General features: G+C 40.5%; 1 protein-coding gene across 1 annotated transcript in view; it reads right to left on the bottom strand.

Moving 5' to 3' along the window:
• The window catches only part of TAFA4 (TAFA chemokine like family member 4), a 125,272-nt gene extending 107,251 nt beyond the window's left edge, over positions 1 to 18,021 (bottom strand). The window contains exons 1-2 of the mRNA XM_061197482.1: positions 18,008 to 18,021; positions 12,682 to 12,797 (exon numbers count right to left, since the gene is read on the bottom strand). Coding sequence (XP_061053465.1) covers positions 12,682 to 12,797; positions 18,008 to 18,021 — 130 coding nt within the window. The remainder of the gene's footprint in view (positions 1 to 12,681; positions 12,798 to 18,007) is intronic.
• Positions 18,022 to 18,928: the final 907 nt, after the last annotated feature.

Here is an 18,928-nt window from a genome sequence, read left to right on the forward strand (position 1 = left end):
CTTTATTATCCTGGGCCCAGAGCTTGGCTACATTTTACATATAAATTCATCCATAGTTTTTTGTTGTTTTTTTTTCCTTTGTCATGTTTTTAATATACATTGAATTTTCCAGGAATACAGCCACGATGTAAATAGAGAGTTAAACATTTTGGAAAGTTGCATCACTGTGGCATTTTAAGTCCTAAACCAACATATTTTTATTGGTCTCTATATATAACTAGTGCGTTCACAGTGATTCTATTTGTAATCTGACTATGCTACCACTATACCCAAGCTTAGACATAATGATATATATGTTTATTATATAAACTACTTGCCTTTTGGTTTCTTTAAAAAAAAGCCTGCCACCAGATGCAGCTGTACAATATAAAAAATAAATAAATTTAAAAAATAAATAAAAATAAATAAATAAAGTACATCATATACACAAATTAACTCAAAATGAATCACAGACCTAAATGTAAAGATTAAAATTAAAACATTTCATAGAAAACAAGCTTTGTGACCTTAGGTTAGAGGCAAAAAGACACCAGAAGTATGGTACATAAAAGAACAAACTGGTAAGTGGGACTTCATCAAAAAAAAATCTGCTTTTCAAAAGACACTGTCATGAGAATGAAGAGACTGGGAGAAAATATTTGCAATTCATTTCTCTGATGAAGAAATTATATTGAGAATATATAAAGAACACTCAAAATTCAATATTAAGAAAACAATCCAACTTTTTTAAAAATGGGCAAATGATTTGAATAGACACTTCACAGATATACAGATAAGCAAATGGTAAGATGTACAACATCATTAGTCAGTAGGGAAATGCAAATTAAAACCACCATGTGATATCACTACTCACCTAGTAAAAGGGCTAAAATTAAAAATACAGATCATACCAAGTGCTGACAGGAATGTGAAGGAACTAAGACTCTCCTACTCTGTTGGTGGGAGTGTGAGCTGGTACAACCACATTGGAAAACCGTTTGACAGTTTCTTGAAAAGTCAATCATACATCTACCATATGAACTAGCCATTCTGTTCCCTAGGTACTTCCTTAAGAGAAATGAAAGCATATGTTCATATAAGCACTTGTAAGAAATGTTCATAACACTTCTACTTGTAATAGTCAAAACTGGGAACACCCCCAAACGTCCATCAACAGGTGAATGGATACACAGTGTGTGACACAGGATGGGCTACTATTCAGCAATTAAAAGAAATGAGCTACTGATGCACAGGACACCACGGATAAACCATAAAGCAACTATGCAGAAAGAAATCAAACAAAAAAAGAATACATCCTGTATGATTTTATTTAAACACGATTCCAGAAAATGCAAACTCATCTATAATGGCAAAAAGATCAGTAGTTGCCTGGCAACGGTGGAGGTAGGGGCAAGAGGGACTGATTACAAAGGGGCACAAGAGAACTTTCAGGGGTGATGGGTATATTCATTATTTTGATCATGGAGATGGTTTTCATGGGTGTGTGTATATATATATATATATATATATATATATATATATATATATATATACACACACATATACATTATATATGTTAAAACTTACCAAATTGTACACTTATAAATATGCAAAGTTTACTGTATGTCAATTACACCTCAATAAAGCTGTTTAAAAAAAAAACAAAATCAAAATAATGCATTAAGTTCCCAATGTAATCCCTAACCTTTCCTCTGAACTATTTTATTTAAACCTCACGAAAACACTTTGAGATAGAGGGTGCTGTTATACCCATTTCCAGGAAAAGCAAACTGAGCAAAAGTCTCAGAGAGACTGAATAACTGTTATTCAATAACTCACATAGCTAGGACTTCACAGAGCCAAGGCACAAGCATTTTTATTTCATGTTAAATAAATGCTTCCAAAGCACTTGACAATTTTTTAAGATAACTTCAACAGCTCCCAGGCAAACATATTTACACTATTTATTTACTTAGCAAATCTCCTTTTGTAGACGGCACATGGGTAAATGTCAACCCTATCAATTCAGGATCATCACAAATTCTAAAATTAATAGGGTTCAATTTAAGGTTTCAGTGACTTAGAGAAACAATCCAGGTTCCGACGTGTCACACACCCAAGAGTCACCAAGTCAGCACACTGGAAAACAAACTCAAGATCAGCACAACATACAGTAGAAGAGACAGGCTAATAACCTTTTTGGTCCCACCTGGAGAGATCAAACTCCGTAATTTTTCTTCCGGAGCACACACACACACCTGGCAACCAAAATGCTGAGTGTGAATGTTTCAAATTTCTAGATGTCCACTAACTAGAAAAACATTGTTGATTGTTGCTGTCTTGCTTTACATACAGTCATTATTTCCTATCAAATAAGATTGACCAGCAAAAGCTCAAATACATAGAATATCCCCCATTAAAAGTCGCTGGCCTCCCCTGGTCGACAGTTTGGAAGTCTGCTAATGACTGCAGGACATCTGTGGAGGGGGACAGGCAGAGAAAACTGCAACAAGTTCACTTCTATGGCTCAAATCCAATCAGACTCTCAATGCTCCTCTTGCAAAAAATGACTTCCACAATGCCTTGCAAACGCTTCCCCAGTAGCAAAGTGTACAACTGTGTTTGGTTTGGGGGAAGAAGACACACACCTTTAACTCTGTGCCAAGTTCAAGCTGTTCAAGTTCCCCACCCCCTCCCTGGATTGCTGGTATTAATTTCCAGCCCTTTAGCAGGTAGCTGTGCAAAGTTAGTGACAAACTACAGAAAAATGACCTGCTGGTGGATTTATTCATTTATTTCATTTTGTGCCCATATTATTTTTTTCCTGAAACAAAGTTCTCTCCTGTTTCCCTTTCTGACTCTCCACAACAGGTAAGAAACAGGAAAAGAGAGCACAGTCCGAGATGCTCCCACCTTCAGGCCCTCCTAGCCTGTTCAAATTGGTTATAGCTCTTATCTGATTTCAGACATTCCCTAAAACATATGCATTGATGGCACATGGCATAAGGAGAGGAAAAGTTTTTAACTGTTGAACACAGTCTTCTCAGAGTGAAGTAATCCGCTTTAATGGATTTTTGAAAATCCCTTCAATAATATTAATATTAATTAATATTAATATTATTAATAATATTAATATTAATTAATATTAATATTATTAATAATATTAATATTAATTAATATTAATATTATTAATAATATTACTTGTGCTATTCTGAGACCACCATATGGGCCAAAATACTTCAAGCATCCAAGCTACACCTAGAAAGACACAAAACCTCTTTTTCCTTCCCGTGCCATCTTTACCCCTCCTGATTCTTCTTACCAAATGATTTTATTTTCCTTATATGGGACAAAAGATTCTTATTTCCTCAGATAATGCTGACAGATGATATACTGACCCCTGGCTTTTGAAACCCCAAATTGTAGGCTTTGTTTAGATAAGTTCAAGTGCATGGCTTGAAAGAAGAAAGAGGAACTTCCTTCTCAAGGGTAAGGAGAATCTTTTTCCTAACTACCCAGAGAACTCTTCCAAGGCCGTGGGTTGCCTCTTCTGTCTCAAAGACACAAAAAGGGGCAGGAGAAAAAGCCTGCTCTGCCACATAGGGTGGCTCACAAGCTCATTTAAGGAACTGAAATTCTTTACTCTCCTGTCAGTGAAACAACCCTTCCTCCCCACGAAAAAGAATGTGAAGCACACTCACTTGTCAGATATTTTGCAAAGCTGACCTTGACGGTGGCACAGGGACTTGAACTTGCAGGCGAGGAAATGAGAAGTCAAATATTAACACCTCACATAATCTGTTCCTTTCCCTTCTTATGAAACATCGAGAATACCACGAGCCTATCAAGATGGAACTAGAGAAAAATAATGTAGGGTCCAAGGGAGGTCAACGGAATTCCTCACAGTACAAGCTTTTAGCATCCAGGAACAGCCCTGCCAGTGCAAAATAACCAAGCATTTTCACAGTCCTTCCCAAGAGGTGGATACAGAGGTCACCGTTAGAGGGAGAATACACACCTCTGCTCAGCCTGGCAACATGCAGTGAGAATGAAATGGAGACTCCTCACCACCGGAATCAAACTGTAGCTTAACAAGAGCTTGAGTCAAACCTGATTTTTTGTTCTTCTGAATCAGTGGTTCTGATACTCACCAGGCAACTATTAAATAATACAGTTGACTGGGATCCACCCTGCAAGATTCAAATATAACGTAGATATGGTAGGGCCTCCCTGTTTTTTAGTGGAAAATTTCCCCAGATAGAGAATCAAGTAAGCATCATCACATAGATGCCCTCTTCACTACCAAACCACAGGCTTTTCTCCCGTTCCAAAATCTTTTTCTTGTTTATAAAATAGAGGTTATTCCTGTGGAGTTGCCTACATAAAAATATACCCATACAGTTAAAGAAGTAACCATTCATTGGGGGCAGGGCAGGAAGATGGAAACAGTTATGGAAGAAACCATATTAAAACTGTATCACTGGATTTCACTCCAGTGGATAAACGCCAATTATGGGTCAAAGTAAGCTTCCAGGGAGTAACTTTAAGACTTAATGGCTGAGCTTCCCTGGTGGCACAGTGGTTAAGAATCCGCCTGCCAATGCAAGGGACACGGGTTCGAGCCCTGGTCCAGGAAGATCCCACATGCTGCAGAGCAACTAAGCCCGTGAACCACAACTACTGAGCCTGTGCTCTAGAGCCCGAGCGCCACAACTACTGAGCCTGCGTGCCACAACTACTGAAGCCCACACGACTAGAGCCCATGCTCCTCAACAAGAGAAGCCACCGCAACGAGAAGCCCGCGCACCGCAGCAAAGAGTAGCCCCCGCTCGCCGCAACTAGAGAAAGCCCGCGCACAGCAAAGACCCAATACAGCCAAAAATAAACAAATAAATAAATTTATTTAAAAAAGACTTGATGGCTGAAGCCATCACTCACACCCACACACACACATACACTTTCAAATTATCGTGCTACTTCTCTCTCCCTAAAAAATATGCTCTTGCAAAGAATGATCATATGGGCAGTTCAATAGGAAATGGAAACATTTTCGCCACCCTTTATGAGGGCTACAAACCCCACTTACCTGGCACTTTTCCTGAATTTAGATGCAATCATTTAGCAAAAAATTAAAATAGAACTAAAACCAAAAACATGAAAAGAAATTAAGTGAAATAAAGGGAGATAAAACATTGTGCCCTAGAATTGACCCATGAAAATACAAATAAGTCATAATTCTAATCTTTCAGAAAGTAATGTTAAAACCCAATTCATTACCCTGTACTAAACAGATTACACTGGCCTCTGGCTGCATGTAGCTATTGAGTGCTTAGAATGTGGCTTGGGCCACAGGTTGAAATGATCATATTTGGGTGTATTAGATTAAATAAAATATATTACTAAAATTAACCTCACGTGTTTCTTTTTACTTTTTAAATGTGGTTATAAAACATTTAAAATTACATATGTGGCTCCCCTATTTCTGTTAGACAATGGCTGCATCAGGCTAGCGTCCTGCTTCTCGCTATTTAGCTCTTCTAAGCCTTGCCTGCCCCCTAGTGTCAGAACTCTGGCAATGCAGACAAAATATTTTTCAAAACCATCTGTATTGCTTGGAAAGAAATAGAAGTTTCTTCTATTAGGAAGATTAGGGCTAAAATAGTCATTCCAATCAAAATCAGCAGCAGCGTTCCTATAAAAATTCAGCCTTTATAGGGGACAGAAATATGAGCCCAAACTTAGGTGCAGTTACTCTTCATACAATTTAACCAAAGTTAAAAACAACACAAGGCACCAAAGCACACAAGCCCAACATTCATATTCTACATATATCATTTATAACAGAGAAAACAGAAAACCTAGATTTCCATAAATTTAAACATTACAGAATCTCTATAAAACGGGATTCACTCAAAAGGAGAAGGCAGTTCTCAATAAAGATGACTAACATTTATTAAACACTTACTGCGCAAACACAATTCTTAGCACTTTCCCGGTATTAACTGACTCCTCATTACAACTCTTTAAGGATGACTTTTATTGTTTATTATTCCCACTTTACAGAAGAAGAGACTGAGCCCCAAAGAGGTTTTGTAACCAGCCCAAGTATGAAAGGAGAATGTAAGCTAACCTGGATGCCTGCTGCTTTGTGTGCAGTGAGAATAAATTCTTCTTCTCTGACCCAGGGATCTCATGTCTTCTGCAAGCATCCAGGAAACTGACATGCTATCCTGTTAGCTTGCAAGAAATCTCAGACCCGTCACAATTTTTGACACCAGCCCCCAGTTAGTGAGGTGCCCCCTCTACAGAAGATCTGGCTGAAGACCAGCAGGTAAAAGGGCTCTCAGCATCCCTGGGTCACTCTGTTTTCAGCTTTTGAAGCCTTGTGTGTTAGAAATTTCTTTTTTCTTACGGTTGGGCTGAAACCCCAGTCTTCATAAAGAAATTCTCTTCATTATAGTCAGCTTTTAGGACAATGAAAAACAAGCCTTTTTCTCTTGTACACGATAAAGCTTCAAACCTTAAGCCACTGATCACATCTCCCTACACATACAAAGCTGTCAATCATTCCTTGAAAATTTCCAGACTCCTTTTCATTTTGGATGCCTCTAAATATGAAAATAGCTACCATTTATTGAGTGTTTACTATGTACTAATCCCTTCACCTACTTTCTTAGCTAATCATTCCAATAACCCCATAAGGTAGGCATGTACATCATTCCATTTTTATAGATAAAGAAGCAAATTCAGAGAGGTTAAGTGACCTGGATAAGGTCACACAGCTGGGATGTGGCATAACCAGGGTTATGTTTGACGCCAGACCCCCTATGCTTTGCTGCCTCAATCTCAGTTGTGCTCCAGTTTCTTGGGCCCTTAATACTTTGGACAGAATATATTAAATAAGAGATTTTACACCAAAACAGAGTATATTAAATAGCAGCTAGGCACCATGGCATCTGCTGGAATGAAAACACCCCAAACCAGTCATACTTAAAGCTCTCGGGAGAAATGGAACTATTCAAATGAACTTGTAAACCAGCAGCACCCCAGTTCCCAACTCTCTCAGCTATAACGGAAAAGTAGCTATGCTTCTGTTTTCAAAGGGGAAAATTTTAATTTTTGAAGTGTCCAAATATTCCCAGGGATAAATCTCCAGGATGTAGGGTGTTCTGTGTCCCAAACTCATCATGTAACCAGCCAATTAATTTCAAATGACTCTCAAGTTTCTGAACCTATCAGCATCTTTCCACTGTATTACATTTGCTGCCTTCTTGTGGGGAAATGATGTTACATACGGGGGTGGGGAGGGGCGAGACAGGGAACAAAAGGACAAATTGCTAATTGAAGAAATAATAGCGTTAACTCTGGCTTCCATTTAAAAGAAACTAACCTACCAAATGGCCCTCACACCTTTCCTACAGATAGGGGCTACAGAAGCCCATGTCTCCTACTCAATTATTATGGCAGGTAGAATTTTAAAAGCAACGAAGTGGCCTTTTGTGTTTTCTAATTCCTTAAGAATACTACCTCTGGACTCTTGTGAAAGATTATCAATGCCATTTGCCTTAAAGAAAGATTCCTACCACCAATCCTGTGAAAATTAGGTGTGTTTTTGTTTTTTACACTTGAACTAAAATGAAACTTCGGTCCACACCTAACAATACTCCATCCCATCTGCCCAAATTAGGGGTGTCGTCCCACATTCTTCCCCTCCCTCTCTGTTGTAGAGGTATGGGTGGAGATAGGATTGTAAAATATCTCCTTGTTCATACACAACCATCAACAAGCCACTCTCCTAATGTGAACCATTAAAAGCATCCAAAAAACTTCCAACTAGGGTTTCCTAGGGACACAGTTCCTTAACTGGCCAGCATGAACCACAAAGCTCTTGGGACGGTGTCAGGGGTCCTTCTGGACACTGCACAGAGGCTTCTTCAGTTAACTCTCTGCAACTTGCTCCCGCTCTCAGGCTGTTTCAGATACACCCAAAAATCTGACCAGAGTTTCTCAGGTCTGACCCTTGACTTTGTCACCAGCTGAGCTCAATTCTGGGAAGAAACTCCACGTGGCCACTGCAAGGTCATCAGAGAAATGTACAACACCTCCCTCCCACCGCCATTTCCCTCTCTGTCCATCTCTCTCTCTCTCTCTCTCTCTCTCTCTCTCACACACACTCACACACACACACACACACATATACACACACATTCACTCACACAGCCTGCTGGAATACACAGCCTTGCTAGAACGGAAGTAGTGGGCAAAGGAAAAGCAGGAAGAAACAAGGATTGATGGTCAAAGTACTCGGGTGTCCTCAATTTTCAAAGAGCTTCCACAAATCGACAAGTAAACAATCAATAGAGCCAAGACAAAAACGGATAAAGGATAAGATAGTGCAAAGAAGAACAAATACAAATAGTCCCCCAGCACGCTGAGTCCTTAGTCAAAAAGAGTTGCAAGACAGGACAATCCGACAGCAGTTTTCATTACCACATTTGCAAAACAGTGAGACCTGATAGCACCCAGAGTTGATGAGGGTCTGGGGAAACGGGAGTTATCATACTATTACTGCTGGTGTAAGTATAACTAAGTCCAGAAGTTTTGGAGGGCACTTTGCACTATTAAAACCTTAATGCGTTGTGTCAAAGGCTGCAGGATACTCACCAAAAATCATTGTCTCCTCTTTGACCTGGGCCCACAGCTAGGGTATGTTTCCCAGCAGCCCAGGCAGTAAGGTGTGGCCATGGGCCTCAGCTGCAGCCAATGGCAGGACAATTCAAGGGATGCAGTCAGTATCTAACCCCGTTCATCAACACCTCCCAGGTGTATCCTCCATGCCCATTTCCCTTCCAGCTGGCTGGAATGAAGACCACTCTAGAACAACCTTTAAGGCCATGGGCTGAAAACAGTAGAACTCCAATCCACTGTGGTTCCAAAAAGACCACAGTAGAGGAGAACACCCAGCTGACATATTACCCACCCAGCACTCATGAGCAAGAAATACAATTTCTTTTATTTAAGCCATTATGTATATTTACTTGGTCTATGTGTCACAGAAATTAGCCTACTCCCATACCTTTACATGCACTTTAATTCAGCAATTTCACTATTAGGAATTCATCTGAAGTCAGGATATATATGTTTGTACAAATATGGTAACAAGCTATATGTCCACCAAAATTGGGAGTGATCAAATAACTTATGGCACATCCATACAATAGATGACTATGCAATGTTACAGAGAGTGATATAGGTCTGCACGCACTCACATGAAAAGACCTCTAAACTTTATTGTTAAATGCAGAAAAAAATCAAGGTACAAAACAGGGTGCACAAAGAGACATGTGTGCATACACACATACTGGTATATACATGCCTTTTTCTAGAAGGATAGGTGTGTGGATACATAAAATCTAAAATAGTATAGAAAATATATAAAATACAGATGACTATATAAAACAATACCTAGAAGGCTATATGAAATTAACAATGTGACTGGGCCAGGGGACACCCAGATATCTGCTTAAACATTATTTCTGTATGTGTCTGTGAAGGTGTTTCTGGAAGAGGTTAGCATTTGAGCTGGATGAAGCCAATGGCCCTCCCCATTGTGGCTGAGCCTCATCCAATCCCTTGAGGACTTGAATAGAACAAAAAAGCAGAAGAAGGTTGAATTTGTTCTTTGCCTGATTGTTGAGCTGGGACATTGACCATCTCCTGTCCTCTGTGCTCCTGGACCTCAGGCCTTCAGACTCAGGCTGGAATCTACACCATTGCCTCTCTGGCTCTCAGGCCTTTGAACCACATCATTGGTTTTCCTGGGTCTCCAGCTTGCAGACTGCAGGTCATGAGACTTCTCAACCTCCATAGCTGTGTGAGCCAATACCTTATATCAATAATAAATTGGGGCTTCCCTGGTGGCGCAGTGGTTGAGAATCTGCCTGCCAATGCAGGGCACACGGGTTCGAGCCCTGGTCTGGGAGGATCCCACATGCCGCGGAGCAACTGGGCCCGTGAGCCACAACTACTGAGCCTGCGCGTCTGGAACCTGTGCTTCGCAACAAGAGAGGCCGCGATAGTGAGAGGCCCGCGCACCACGATGAAGAGTGGCCCCCGCTTGCCACAACTAGAGAAAGCCCTAGCACAGAAACGAAGACCCAACACAGCCATAAATTAATTAATTAATTAATTTTTTTAAAAAAAGTTAAAAAAAAAATAATAAATTGGTTGTGTTGGTTCTGTTTCTCTGGAGAACCCTAATAGTCAACAAAAAGTTAAAAGCCTATCTTTTCACACCTGCCTATTATTTTCTGGAATTTTTACCACCAGGAGAAAACTATGTAATTGATCACAGGGTGACAAATGGGCAAAATCAGCCTATTAATAAATATTCATTTAGCACCCATTACATTCCAGGCATCAAGGACACAGCTTAAGAAACCCGCGAGGGAATAAGACTTCACAGTAGGATTCAGGAGCCCTCATCTGCGGTTATGCAAAGGGTACAGGCAGGCCTCAGGGATTTTGCCAATTTGATTCCAGACCCGCCCAATAAAGTGAATATCGCAATAAAGCAAGACGTGAATTTTTTGGTTTCCTAGTGCATATAAAAGTTATGTTTATACTATACTGTAGTCAATTAAGTATGCAATAGGATTATGTCTGAAAAAACAATACACATACCTTAATTTTAAAATATTCCATAGCTGTAAATGCTACCCATCATCTGAAACTTCAACGAGCCATAATATTTTTGCAAGGGTCACATCAAAGATCACGGATCACAGATCACCACAACGAATAGAGTAAAAATGGAAAAGTTTGAAATATTGCAAAGATCACCAAAATGTGACACAGAGACATGAAGTGAGCAAATGCTGTTGGAAAAATGGCACCAAAAGACGCTGGATTTGTAAAAAATGCAAAGTCTGCAAAGTGTAAGAAAGAAGCTAAGTGCAATAAAATGAGGCATGCCTGTACTTCAATAAAACGAGGCATGCCTGTACTTCTGTGAAGCTGGTTCTTCATGCAGCCTGCAGCCCCAGTGAGAGAACAGAGCCCCGTGCGGGCAGGAACCAGTCCTGATTGCTTTGATGCTTGTTAAGATAAGGGGTGAGAAGGACTTAAATTCCAAAAACGAAAGCAGGAAGAATCCCCCAAAAGTCAAAGAGAAACCAAAAATGCGCTGAGAATCCAAATAAAATCATCTAGAAATTCTAGGATGAAAATTTCATTTCTTGAGCAAAACTTGCCAAGGCTTTGCTCAGATTTCTCACCCCCCCCTGTTGCAGGAGAGTCTTTGCTTATATGGAAGACACTGCATCTCTTGTGTACACAGTTCTAATCTTAATTTAGATTTATCCCTACTGTTCCACGTTTTCCAAATGTAAAGGGTTATGGTATGAAATGAGGATTGCCACAAAGATTTAAAAGTGAAGTTTCGCATAAAGACTACCAATGTCAGGGGCTGGGGGGCCGGTGGGATAAATTGGGAGATTGGGATTGACATATATACACTAATATGTATAAAACAGATAACTAATAAAAAATAGGTAACTAACAATAACCTGCTGTATAGCACAGGGAACTCTACCCAATACTCTGTAATGGCCTGTATGGGAAAAGAATCTAAAAAAAGAATGGATATATGTATATGTATAACAGATTCACTTTGCTGTACACCTGAAACTAACACAACATTGTAAATTAACTATATTCCAATAAAAATTTTTTAAAAAGAAGAAAAAAAAAAAAGACTACCAGTGTGTATATCTTGGGTGTGGAGGGGTGATAAAAATAAGTAATCTAACCTGGAAGAAGAAAAATCAAAGTATAATGCCTTTTAATAAATGAATATTGAAAAGAAAGAAAAATTGAAGGTTCAGTCATGTCCCCTGTTTCCTCCAAGTTTAATCATTTTTCATCATAATCTCTCTGAAATCTGGAAATGTGCTGGTGATAACCCCCCACCCCGAAATGCTTTGCTTCTTTACTAGCCTGACTCTCTACCTGCACCCAAGAAAAGAGATGTGTATCAAACAGATAAGACTGATGACTTCAAATGCTCTATCCTTGAGGGCAAGCTCATCAAAATATACACAGCACAATAACCAAGCAGCCCTGGGCACTTTCACAGCAGCCAATGGTATTGATTTTATGCTGATTCATTAAAATTTCAATCATTAATTTTCTTGTCTTCTTGAAACTGTTGCTTAAGGACAATTGAGTCATGAGAGAGTTTAAAAACTTAAGCCTAGGACTTCCCTGGTGGTGCAGTGGTTAAGAATCCGCCTGCCAATGCAGGGGACACAGGTTTGAGCCCTGGTCCGGGAAGATCCCACATGCCGCGGAGTGACTAAGCCTGTGCGCCACAATTACTGAGTCTGAGCTCTAGAGGCTGTGAGCCACAACTACTGAGCCCGCGTGCCACAACTACTGAAGCCCGTGTGCCTAGAGGCCGTGCTCTGCCACAAGAGAAGCCACCGCAATGAGAAGCCCGCGCACCGCAATGAAGAGTAGCCCCCTGCTCACTGCAACTAGAGAAAGCCCGCACACAGCAACGAAGACCCAACACTGCCAAAAATAAATTAATTTAATTTAATTTAAAAATTAAAAAAATAATAAAATAAAATGTGGGCTTTGGTGTTTGAAAGGGTTTTATTAATTGATCTCAGTGGCGCATAACGAGCTTAAAGAGCTTACCTGCGTGTCCCCGGAGGTGCTGGCTGGAGGCAGACATCAGCTTACAGCACACCATTAACACATAGGCCAGAAAGAGCCAGTGAGACAGCAAGACCGACCTAGCACAGACTCTCATCCTGGAAAGAAAGCAGGACGCAGTTAGTGAGGGCTGAGTGACACCAGGCTTTTCAGCAAACACCATCCTGAGAAGGTGGGGAAAGCAGTGGAAGATGCCCAACAATGGACTTCTTCCCCCACAAGGAAACTGAAGGCCAATCAAACCTTATCTGCACTGTGCATTCACTCAATTTTCAATAAATACCTTTTTTTTTAACATCTTTATTGGAGTATAATTGCTTTACAGTGTTGTGTTAGTTTCTGCTGTACAACAAAGTGAATTAGCTATATGCATACGTATATCCCCATATCCCCTCCCTCTTGCGTCTCCCTCCCACCCTCCCTATCCCACCCCTCTAGGTGGTCACAAAGCACTGAGCTGATCTCCCTGTGTAAAAGTTTTCCAAGTCAGCTACAGGCCTCGGTGAGAAGTCTATTTATGAATCCCTAGAGTGTAGCCTGAGTGGTCCTGATAGAACATGGGGGTTATATACTATTTTATAGCATGAAATTTAAAAAGCGACATACTTAGAGCTGGATTCTAATAGAAGATATGTGGTTTCCGCATCTGAAAGAAACCACAGAAATTTTCACACCAGGCTCGAGAGATTTCCCCTGGTTTCTCTGACTGTTTATTAATGCCCTCTGCCCAGAAGACTGGCTGAATAGTTTATTAATCCAATCTCAAAGTTTGATGGGAATATGAGCAAGTACAGGTGAATATAGAAACAACTTCATATAGGTATCAACAGATAAATGGATAAAGAAGATGTGAGATAGATACGATGAAATATTATTCAGCAATGAGAATAAAAGGAAATCTTGCCATATACAAAATTTTAGATGGACCTTGAGGGCATTATTGCTAAGTGAAATAAGTCAGATAAAGACAAATACTGTATGATCTCACTTACATGTGGAATCTAAAAAAGACAAACTCAGAGAAACAGGTTAAGTAGCATGGTGGTTACCAAGGGTTGAGGATGAGGGAAATGGGTAGATATTAGTCAAAGGTCAAATATTTCCGTTACATGATTAACAAGTTTGGGGATCTAATGTATAGCATGGTGATTATAGTTAATAATACTATATCATATACTTGAATGTTGCTAAGAAAAATGTTCTCACCACCAAAAAAAAAAAAAAGGTAACTATGTGATAGTAGGAAGGTGGTAGCTGATACTATGCTGAGAATCATTTTGTAATTGACAAACATATTAAATCAACACATTGTACACCTTAAACAAACACAGTGTTATGTGTCAATTGCATCTCAATAAACCTGGGAAAATAAACTTCACCTCCTATGAATGGGCAATACCCAAATAATTGCTCAAAGACAATTCAGTTCACAGATATGGTTGTGTGGTCTATTCTAAAACAACCCCTCCCCCAAAAAAAGAGTAAGTAAAAAGAAAATAGCCAGTATGCATTCCACCCCCCTCCCTAACTTTCTGCCCTTTTTGATATTATAGGGAAATTAGATAGCACTTGATTAACCTTTATGTTTGCTTTTTTTTTTTTTATTAACTTTTTCAAGCAAGAGTCAGAGCTCTTGGCGTTTGAAACTCCAGTGATACTAGGTTCTGCCTGGCACATGTCTCATGGTATTTAGGATAAAAGATCCACCAAAGAGGATCAAAGGAACCCCCTTTTCATATACACAAGATGTATAAACACTCACGGGCAGACGATAAAGACATGGCCCATGGGGATGGATCCCTGTTTGGGTAACACTAGAGGCAAAGCTTCTGAGGAAATCCTGGAAGGAAGGGTCTAGCCACCCCATGGCTGTCAGCCGCACAGTGCCTCAAGCAGAACCGTGATTCCATGCTCAAGGGAAGGCACAGCCTTGGGGACCTGGTGCCCACATCACACTCTGGGAAGTAGGCTGTGGCCTCTCACAAGTTAGTCAAATCGATCTCGTTGAAAGATCTCGTATTGCTCCCTGATTTGAGACTCAATCTGCCTTTGAAGCAACCACAGTAAGACAAGATTCTAAGATTATCTCTGAAGAGCATGGTGTTAAAAGGGACTCAAAGCTTGACATCTTTCTGCCCCTTGCCTTGGAAACCCTGAAAATTTTAAACTAACATGGAAACATAGGGTCTCTTTGCTTTGAAGGGCCTGCACATGCCTTAATTTTACAAAGCATGTCTTCTATCTCCCCCACCTCGGCACACACACATGGTAAGTAGAAACCCTAGGATCAGTTTGAAAGGTGGCAAAGAATATACACGTAAACCTATGTGAGCTTGAGGTGCTATTGTTTAATTATATTTTCACTTCAGGAAATTGATTATTAATTTATTACTAACAGGGAAAGCATGTAGGTTCAGAATTCCATATTTGCTGAATTTTTGAATGAGGTGCTCTATCTCACCGATAATGTTTTAAAATTTCAGTTGTTAACCCCAATATCAGTTATTGATCTAATTGTTACAAAGGCTTATCCCTCTTACTCAAGGATCAAAAATTCAAATATCTCCAAATAAATGTGTAGGCTGCCTGGGTCAAAAGCACTGGTGAACAGTAGGGAGTGTAGAGACCTGTCTAGGAGCAGCTGCTCCAAGTGATGCCAGGAACGACTTTTAAAGAAAAGCCGTTTTCTGATACGCAGTCTACACACTTTATATGTCAGCAAGTAATTCCATTTTCTTTGCTTTAAAAACACAGTGCAGAACTTCCCTGGTGGCGCAGTGGTTAAGAATCTGCCTGCCAATGCAGGGGACACGGGTTCGAGCCCTGGTCCAGGAAGATCCAACATGTCGTGGAGCAACTAAGCCCGTGAGCCACAACTACTGAGCCTGCGCTCTAGAGTCCGTGAGCCACAACTACTGAGCCCGCATGCCACAACTACTGAAGCCCGCGTGCCTGGAGCCCATGCTCCTAACAAGACAAGCCACCACAATGAGAAGCCCACGCACCGCAACGAAAAGTAGCCCCCGCTCACCGCAACTAGAGAAAGCCCACACGCAGCAATGAAGACCCGACACAGCCAAAAATAAAAACAAATAAATAAATAGATTTTAAAATAAATTTTAAAAAAAAAACAGTGCAGACTGAACAAAACACATTTGCAAGCTGGATCAGGTACCCCGGTTTCCAATTTGTAGCAATTAGTGGCCCAAAAAGCAAAATTTCAAGGAGTCAGATGAATGGAGTACTAGTTTTCTATTGCTGTATAACAAATCTGCCAAGTTTAACAGTTTAAAATAACGGGTCTCCTCCTGGCTTCTTAACTTTTCTATCCTCCACTTTTTCCTGCTTGGTGGGCTGGCTCCCCTCCCTCTAACCACAGTGCCCCACCCAATTTAGAGTCTCTAAATTCAGACTAGGTCTTTCAGGTGAGCTATAATCCCTCCCACCTAAAGTATAAGTGAAATTCAGTTTCCATGTGTTTATCAGTCACTGCATCACCTAAACTTGTCTGAACGGAGTTTACCAAATCTGGAGAGTATGTCTGAGATGATCTGAGTCTCAAAGGTTGGTTACCCTGGGAAGCCAACTGTGAGATGAAAATTGATGAGCAGGGGGTTATTTAAAGGATGCTCTAGGGAGAATCACCTGTGGAAGGGGAGGGGCGAGAAGAAGGCAGGACAGAAGGAGGAAACGGCCTCAGATAACCCTACGGAGAGTTCCAAAGCTGAGACGCCCCTTCTCCACGGTACCAAGTTGGAGTGAGGGGCCAGGCCTTTATACTTGGACATAAGGGAAAATCTTAAATCTTCAGCAAGGAGGCTCTTTGTTTTGTTTGTTTGTTTGTTTTTGGCCACACCACGTGGCATGTGAGATCTTAGTTCCCTGACCAAGGATCAAACCTGCGCCCCCTGCATTGGAAGTGTGGAGTCTTAACCACTGGATCGTTGGGCGAGTCCCCCAGCAAGAAGGAGGCTCTGAATTGAGGACAATTCAAAGAAGCTGTAGGCCATCTTCTGCAATACTTCCAACAGTTGAGGGAATGAATCCTTCATTCCTGAAGGAGGTTCTGGGCAGCGCACCACACTCCACTGCCGTCCATCTTCAGACAGAAGATCCCAGGGCATATGCATAATTTACCTGGTGGGGCTGTGAGAATCGGTCTCAAGAGAAGACTCATCCTCTGAGGTAGAAAAGCCTGTGCCATGCTCATTAAAATGTCATGGGAAGAGGTTTCAAATATAAACTCTATGCCAGCCTGGGCCTGTTTTGCCCTCAGAACCATTCTTTCCCCTTCCCCTGGGTGACACCTATACACTGCATTTCCCAGCCACCTGAATCACCTGGCTCCTGGCTGGGTTTAACCAATAGGAGACCCTGGCTGGAGCCTGGAGGGTGGAAGGGAAAGGGCAGGGTATTTCTTCCCTGCTTCCCTGTCTTGGTAGGTTCTATGGAGTGGCCATTTCTCCTCCACAGTGTCAATTTCCAAGAGAAGGGCCCACTGTGGATCCAGCTCCCACTGAAGGTCCCTTCCCCTAAGCACTGGTCAGCAGTACTGCCTTCCTATGTCCCACCAGCCTCAGGATGGCAGAAGCTTCCTGCCGTTGCTCATCTCTGGGCTGCCTCTGTATCTTCTGCTTGACGTCTCTGACTCTCCCATCACGTGTGTAACCAGTTCCCTGAATTCACTTCCCTCTGTTCCACATTATCAGGATGGTTTCTGTTTTCCTGGTTGGATCCCAACAGCAAACCCCAAATCAAAAGTCTCAAGGATCACTGTTCCAAATCTCGGGTGATCATTCCTGATCTAACTTCTTCTTCATGGACAATTCTACGTACCGGTGAGGGGTGAATACAAGTTCCCAGTGCCTAAAACAAGTATTTACTTAACAATAGCTATGATTCCCCAGAGGAATGCCTACGGATAAGGGGGCAGCTATTGAGCAGGGATTCTTTATTTCATTCAATAATCTAGGACCCCCTCCCCCAGTAAAAGGATTTCTCACCTACTACATCTACTGTGATACCTCAATTTCTTCTACATTGAACAATTTTGCCCAAATGTAAAACAAAATTGGTTTACCTTAAAAATATCACCATTTACCCTGCTGAATAGCTGAAACACTGCTTTACAAACTGAAATAATTTCAAAGATGAGAGCTAAAATTTTTTAAACTCCCCAAATTCCCAAAAATTCAACGTAAAAAGAAAGCTTTTATAAAGGATCATCAACTCTAAGATACTCAGTTTGGCTAAATTCTTTATGCTTCGTAAAGATATCATCTCTAGGTATGTGTTAAAATCATTTTACCTTGGAGACTTCATAAGATTTGGTTCCAGTCAAACACAATTATTCCAGGATGTATTTTGGAGTGACTCCAAATTCCCATTGGTAGCTAGGACCAATTCTGCAGTTCCAAAAAATTATCTTAGCTTGGAAGACCTATTTTAAAAAACAAAAAAGACAGGAAGCCATTAGCATTTTAATGTTGAAATGATGCAGATTTCCAGTAGCAAAATTGTGGGTTTTTTACAATGCCGCCTGCATTTTCAGGCAAGCGGTAGACAGCCAAACACATCCACATTTGTAGTGTCCTAATAGATGGAGGGGAGGGTAGGAAGATACAGAATTCTACACTTATTAACTAGCCACATATTAGTTAACATAATATAGTTTTAAAGTAGAAGTTCCCTCCAGAGCAAAGGCATCCCCAAGTTGACAGAGGGTCTAAATCATTCATGATGCAAAATTTCACTCTCATTTCATTAACCATGGGATGAAAATGAAATTGGAGGTAATCCAATCCCAAGAGTTCTACAACTTGCCCAAGTTCACAGAGCAGTGGAAAAGCCAGCATGAAGATCTGAGTTCCTATGTTTGTGTGAAATAAACCTGATGATGCTAAACAATTTGCAAGACACACTACCATGCATAAAATAACCAACAAGGACCTACTGTATAGCACAGGGAACTATACTCAATATTCTGTAATAACCTGTAAGGGAAAGAATCTAAAAAAGAATATATATATATACAAAAATATATATACATATATAGATATGTATATATGTATAACTGAATCGCTTTGCTATACACCTGAAACTCACATGATATTGTAAATCAACTATCCTTCAATTAAAAATTTAAAAAAAAAACAATTTGCAAGGATGCTTTTTGAAAAATGTTGATAGGAGGCAGAAATCAAAAATCTTTCCAACATAAAACACCATA

This window comes from Eubalaena glacialis, chromosome 7 (assembly GCF_028564815.1).
Source record: "Eubalaena glacialis isolate mEubGla1 chromosome 7, mEubGla1.1.hap2.+ XY, whole genome shotgun sequence".
Classification (NCBI taxonomy): Eukaryota; Metazoa; Chordata; class Mammalia; order Artiodactyla; family Balaenidae; genus Eubalaena; species Eubalaena glacialis.